Here is a 5,796-nt window from a genome sequence, read left to right as displayed (position 1 = left end):
ATGAAGTTTCAAATAGACACAGTTCATTCTGGTATACATTCATCCTTATTCATATACTTCTTAATAAATTTATTTGAATTCCATAGTATGGTTATAATAACGGTCACTCTGATTTATATTTTTTATTATTTAATTAGTGAACAAAAAGAAGCCTTTACATCAAATTTTGATTCCCTTGATATTGAGATTATTCAATATTTAAATAACATACTAGATGCAAAAAATGTTTTGGTGAAGTCTTATAGAATGGCAAGAGATTGTTTTGAATGCTACCCTGATGTCAAGCTAAACTTACGGCTTATTGGAAGAAGAGAAAAGGATGGAAGAACATATAACCTTCCAACTGCTTCAGAGGTTGCAGCTTTAATTGTTGGAGATGACGGTGGTACAATTGAGAAAAGAGATATCATTGTAAAACATCAAACAGGCTATTTACAACAAATAAGTGAATTACATTCTGCGTACCTTCCTCTTCAATATCCGTTGTTGTTTTGATACGAAGAAGATGGCTACAGAGTTGACATTCCCCATAGAGAGGTAACATCTTCAAGCAAAAGTAAAAGAGCAACTGTAACAATGAGGGAGCTCTTCGCCTTCAAACTTCAAGATAGGGGAAATATGTTTTCATTACTTCCCAATGCAAGGAGGCTTCTACAACAATTTATTGTTGATGGTTACACAGTGATTGAAAGTGAGAGATTGCATTACATATATAAGCAGCAGAAAGCCCTAAGGTGTGAGACATATGATAATTTATGCAATGTACAAGAGCAAGGAGAGTCGGATGCTTTATACATTAGACAACGTGTTATACTACCTTCTTCTTTCACCGGTGGTTCTCGGTACATGATGCAAAATTATTTGGATGCAATGTCCCTTTGTAAATGGTATGGATATCCATACTTATTCCAAACCATGACATGTAATCCTAAATGGCCAGAAATTAGAAGATTTGTTAAAGACACCAGGCTAAATCCAGAAGACAAGCCTGACATTCTTTGTCGTTTATTTATGATCAAGCTTGATGCACTTATTAAAGAATTGAAAGACAATGAGTTATTCGGCAAACGTCAAGCAAGTATGTTTATTCTATGATAATAGTATCAACATATTTCTTCATACTTCAGTTATATCTTTATTAATTTAAATTGTCACATTTTTGTAGTTGTTTATACAATTGAATTTCAAAAGCATGGATTGCCTTACAATCATATCTGTCTGTTTATGCACCGTGATTTCAAACTACCTACTGTTGAACAAATTTATCCTATCATCTCAGCTGAGATCCTAGACAAAAACAGAGATCTAGATTTGTACTCAGTTATAAAAGAGTTCATGACCTATGGACCTTGTGGCAAAGAGAACATTAATTATCCATGCATGATTGATAGAAAGTGTTCAAAAAAGTACCTGAAGAAATTTTCTGAACACACTTCAATTGATGTTAATGGTTATCCTGTATACCGCAGACGAGATGACGGACGTTTTATTAAGAAATCAGGTGTTAAACTAGACAACAGAAATGTCGTTCCATATAGCAAACATCTGTTGAAAATATATCAATCACACATTAATGTTGAGTGGTGCAATCAGGCTTCTTCAATCAAATATTTGTTCAAATATATCAACAAAGGTCCAGATAGAGCCAATGTTGCTATTGTAGAAAACAGTAATGATAAGGTCACTATTAATGTTGTTGATGCAATAAAGCAATATTATTATTGTAGATACCTTTCTGCATGTGAAGCTTCATGGCGTATTTTTGGGTACGATGTTCATTACAAGACTTCTTCTGTTTTAAGACTTCCTTTTCATCTTCCAGGACAACAACAAGTGGTGTTTGGTGTTGAAGATGATATTGAAAATGTCCTAAACAGACCATCTGTGGCGTCCTCAATATTCTTAGCTTGGACGAATTGTAATCAAATTTATCAAGAAGCACGAGAACCCACTTACGTTGAATTCCCTACAAAGTTTGTGTGGAAATTGGAGGAGCGACATTGGGATCGAAGGAAAAAATGCTTCTCAATTGGACGGATTCATTCAGTTTCTCCTACTGTAGGAGAAGCATATTATTTAAGAATTCTTCTGAATAAAGTCAAAGGTCCTAAATCATTCGAAGACATTCGTACAGTAAATGGAAAAACATTTCTTACTTTTAGAAATGCATGTTACGCTTTTGGGCTTTTAGATGATGACAAGGAATATATTGATGCCATTGAAGAGGCAAATTTAACCGCACCTGGTTTTTATCTACCCTTCTTATTTGCAACCATGCTGATTTCAAACAGTCTATCTAGACCTAAAATTTTGGGAAAAAAACATGACAATACTTAGCAGATGGCATTATGTACAATCAACGAATTGCTTTACAGTCTCCAGGTATGTTAATTCTATATGTTAAGCATAGATTTATACAACTATTATCTAAATAGTAAAGAATTTATTGTTTTTGTCTTTGTCAACCTCTATGTTCTTCCTTAAATTGTATTTATATTATATTTTTACAAATTTATCTCTCAATGAAGAACAAGTGAAGAATCTAACTTTGTTTGAAATTGAAAATATTTTGCTCCATAACAATTCCACACTGAGAAACTTCACTACTCTGCCTTATCCTGATAATGATTGTCTTGAATCTTCAAACAACCGTTTGATTGCAGAAGAGCTGGATTATAACCATCAAAATTTAGGTGATGAGTTTCAAACACTTATAACTGCTCTAACAAATGAGCAAAGAGGTGTGTATAACAAAATCATGACCATTGTTGAAAAGAACAAAGGTGGTGTGTTTTTTGTTTATGGGCATGGCAGAATAGGTAAAACATTCTTATAGAAGACATTGGCTACATCAATAAGATCTAAAAGAGAAATTGTTTTAAACTTTGCTTCCAGTGGTATTGCTTCTTTACTTCTTACCGGTGACAGAACGGCACACTCTCGCTTTCAAATCCCTCTCATTATCAATGAATATTCTCTTTGCCACATAAAGCCAGACAGTGATGTGAGCTTAATAAAAAATACTACTTTGATGATATGGGATGAGGCACCAATGGTTCATAAGCATGCATTTGAAGCATTGGATAGAAGTATGAATGATATTTTCAATACTCGACGCAGTGGTGACTCGCAAATGCTTTTTGGAGGGAAGGTAATTGTTTTTGGAGGAGATTTCAAACAAATTATGCCGGTTATTCCCAACGCAGGTAGACAAGACATTGTAAATGCATCATTAAGCTCATCTTACATTTGGAAAAAATGCAAAGTCCTAAGGTTAACTAAGAACATGAGGCTAACTGCAAACAGTGAGAGTTCATAAATTGAAGAAACAAGGGATTTGGCAAAATGGATTTTGGACTTAGGAGAAAGAAAAGTTGGAAGTGATAATGATGGTGAGGCAGTTATTGAGATACCTCATGATCTTCTCATTACTGATTCCGTCAATCCTATATCTGCATAAATAGAATTTGTCTATCCCTCAATTCTTGAAAACATCAACAACTCAACTTATTTTCAAGAACGAGCAATACTTGCACCAAAAAATGAAGTCGTTCAAGAAATAAATGATTGTATGCTATCATTATTCCCAGGAGATGAAAAAAGAGTACTTAAGTTCAGATACGCTATGTGAATCAGAGCACTTTCATGATCAGTTTGATAAAACTTTGTACTCTCCTGATGTCTTAAATGGTCTTAAATTATCAGGGATACCAAACCGTAAGATTTTACTAAAAATTGGTGTTCCTATCATGTTACTCAGGAATATTTATCAGAAATATGGATTATGTAATGGAACTAGATTGTTGGTGTTAACATTAGGAAATCAAGTGATAAAAGCACAGGTTATATCTGGAAACAGTAATGGAAGCTGGACATTCATTCCAAGAATGTCTTTGACACCAACAGACAAAAGAATTCCATTCAAATTTCAAAGGAGACAATTTCCAATTGTTGTATATTTTTCCATGACCATAAATAAGAGCCAAGGACAATCATTATCAAAAGTTGGTTTATTTCTAAGACAACCGATCTTCACCCATGGTCATTTATATGTTGCTTTATCTAGAGTTAAAAGCAAGCAAAGTTTGAAAGTACTAATTATGGATGATGATGGTATTATTGATAGTAGAACAACAAATGTTGTATATAAAGAAGTGTTTAGTAATTTATGATACATGGTTCTTATTCTATTAATATTTTAAGTACTTACCTTTACCTAATTTCCTATACATTTTTTATAAATTTGTTATACAAGCTTTTAATATTAACCCATATTATTATAGATTATTTATAAAATACATACTGCTTTCTTTTAATTATTGCAAAATAGCCACTGTAATGCACGAGAGCGAAGGACACTAAACAGCTCTGCATGAACTATGCAGAAGCTCTGTCTCTGGACTGAACCTCTGCATCAGGCATTTAACCATTTTTGCAATTAAGCGTTCATCTTAATTGGAATACAGCACAGGCTCCTTATATGAGACACTTAACTCTTGAGTAAACACTCTGTCCCTTGATGTCTCCTGCATGAGAACTATTGGTCCATCTCGGTTAAAAAAAATAAGTCCTAAAAACTACAATAACATACTTCAAACTTATACTTTCAGAAGATGGGCTCTAAAAATCTACAACCAAGTGTAAGTAAGACAAACTCTTATAGGAATGAAAAGGCGAGTCTCATCGAAGCTCGGGATGTACTATGTAGAGGCTCTCTGTATGATGTGCAACTCTACATGAAGCACTTAAGCTCTGCATGTGCGCTCAAGCCTTGCTCTTCTTTGGAATACAACACCGAATCTTTAAATAAGATAGCCTCTTACTTATACTTTTACAAAATGGGATCTAACAATCTACACCTAAGTGTGAATAAGACAAGCTCTTAGTGGAATGAAAAAACATGTGTAATTGAAGGCAAAGGTGAAAGACAACCTCTGTATTACATTAAGTATGAAAGGTTAAGTAATCTATGATACATGATTGTTATTGTATTAATAATTTAATTACTTACCTTTGCCAAATTTCATCTAGATTTTGTTACAAATTTTGTTTTACAAGCTGTTAATATTTACTAATGTTATTATAAATTCTTTACAAAATCGATATTGCTTTCATTTCATTCTTGCAAAATACCCCGTGTAATACACGTGTTCGAACCTAGTATATCTATACTACATATATAAGCATTTAAGACAAAGTCTTAAATACAACTCTTTAAACACAAGTTACAACCATTTTATGCATGATTTTCAAAAAACTCTTAATTACAAATTATTTTGCAYAATGTACAAGTCTTTTATGCAAGGATTTCCACAACACCAAATCTTTAAGGGAATGYTTCAGAGCGTGCTTTTTCTTACAGACTTCTAAAAATCCCTTTTCTACGTATCTGATCTCAAGCGCCAAAACAAATGTAGATTAGATAGAGTTARCTTTCTTCTTTCACAGACCTCGAATAGATAACAATGGTGGTTTTGATGTATCACCTTGATCAGCTTGTAGATCTAATCGAACAGATTTCTTCTCAAACAGTCTTCAAAACCGATTTGATGTATCACAAACTCATCTATACATATAACCCCCTCTTCCCTGATGTTGTTCTTCAAAATAGATTCAAGACTAAATCATTTTTTAACACTCTCCTTCCTTCGCTCTCCATCGATTCACTCTCCATCGCTCTCCATCGATTCACTCTCCATCGCTCTCCATCGATTCACTCTCCATCGATTCACTACTGTGTTGATTCACTATCTTTCCGATCCAGGTAATTTATTTTTGTTTCCTCTTTTTGTTGTT

The 5,796-nt window shown here is 33.5% G+C and overlaps 1 protein-coding gene across 1 annotated transcript in view; it reads left to right on the top strand.

Moving 5' to 3' along the window:
• Positions 1-576: 576 nt before the first annotated feature.
• The window catches only part of LOC112499945, a 7,173-nt gene continuing 1,953 nt past the window's right edge, over positions 577-5,796 (top strand). Inside the window, exons 1-5 of the mRNA XM_025103209.1 lie at positions 577-1,078; positions 1,280-2,245; positions 2,376-2,382; positions 2,929-3,151; positions 3,591-3,842. Coding sequence (XP_024958977.1) covers positions 577-1,078; positions 1,280-2,245; positions 2,376-2,382; positions 2,929-3,151; positions 3,591-3,842 — 1,950 coding nt within the window. The remainder of the gene's footprint in view (positions 1,079-1,279; positions 2,246-2,375; positions 2,383-2,928; positions 3,152-3,590; positions 3,843-5,796) is intronic.

This window comes from Cynara cardunculus (assembly GCF_001531365.2).
Source record: "Cynara cardunculus var. scolymus isolate 2C chromosome LG 17, CcrdV1, whole genome shotgun sequence".
Lineage (NCBI taxonomy): Eukaryota > Viridiplantae > Streptophyta > Magnoliopsida > Asterales > Asteraceae > Cynara > Cynara cardunculus.
Note: the sequence above shows the minus strand (reverse complement) of the source record. Positions and strands in the feature narration are given on the sequence as shown.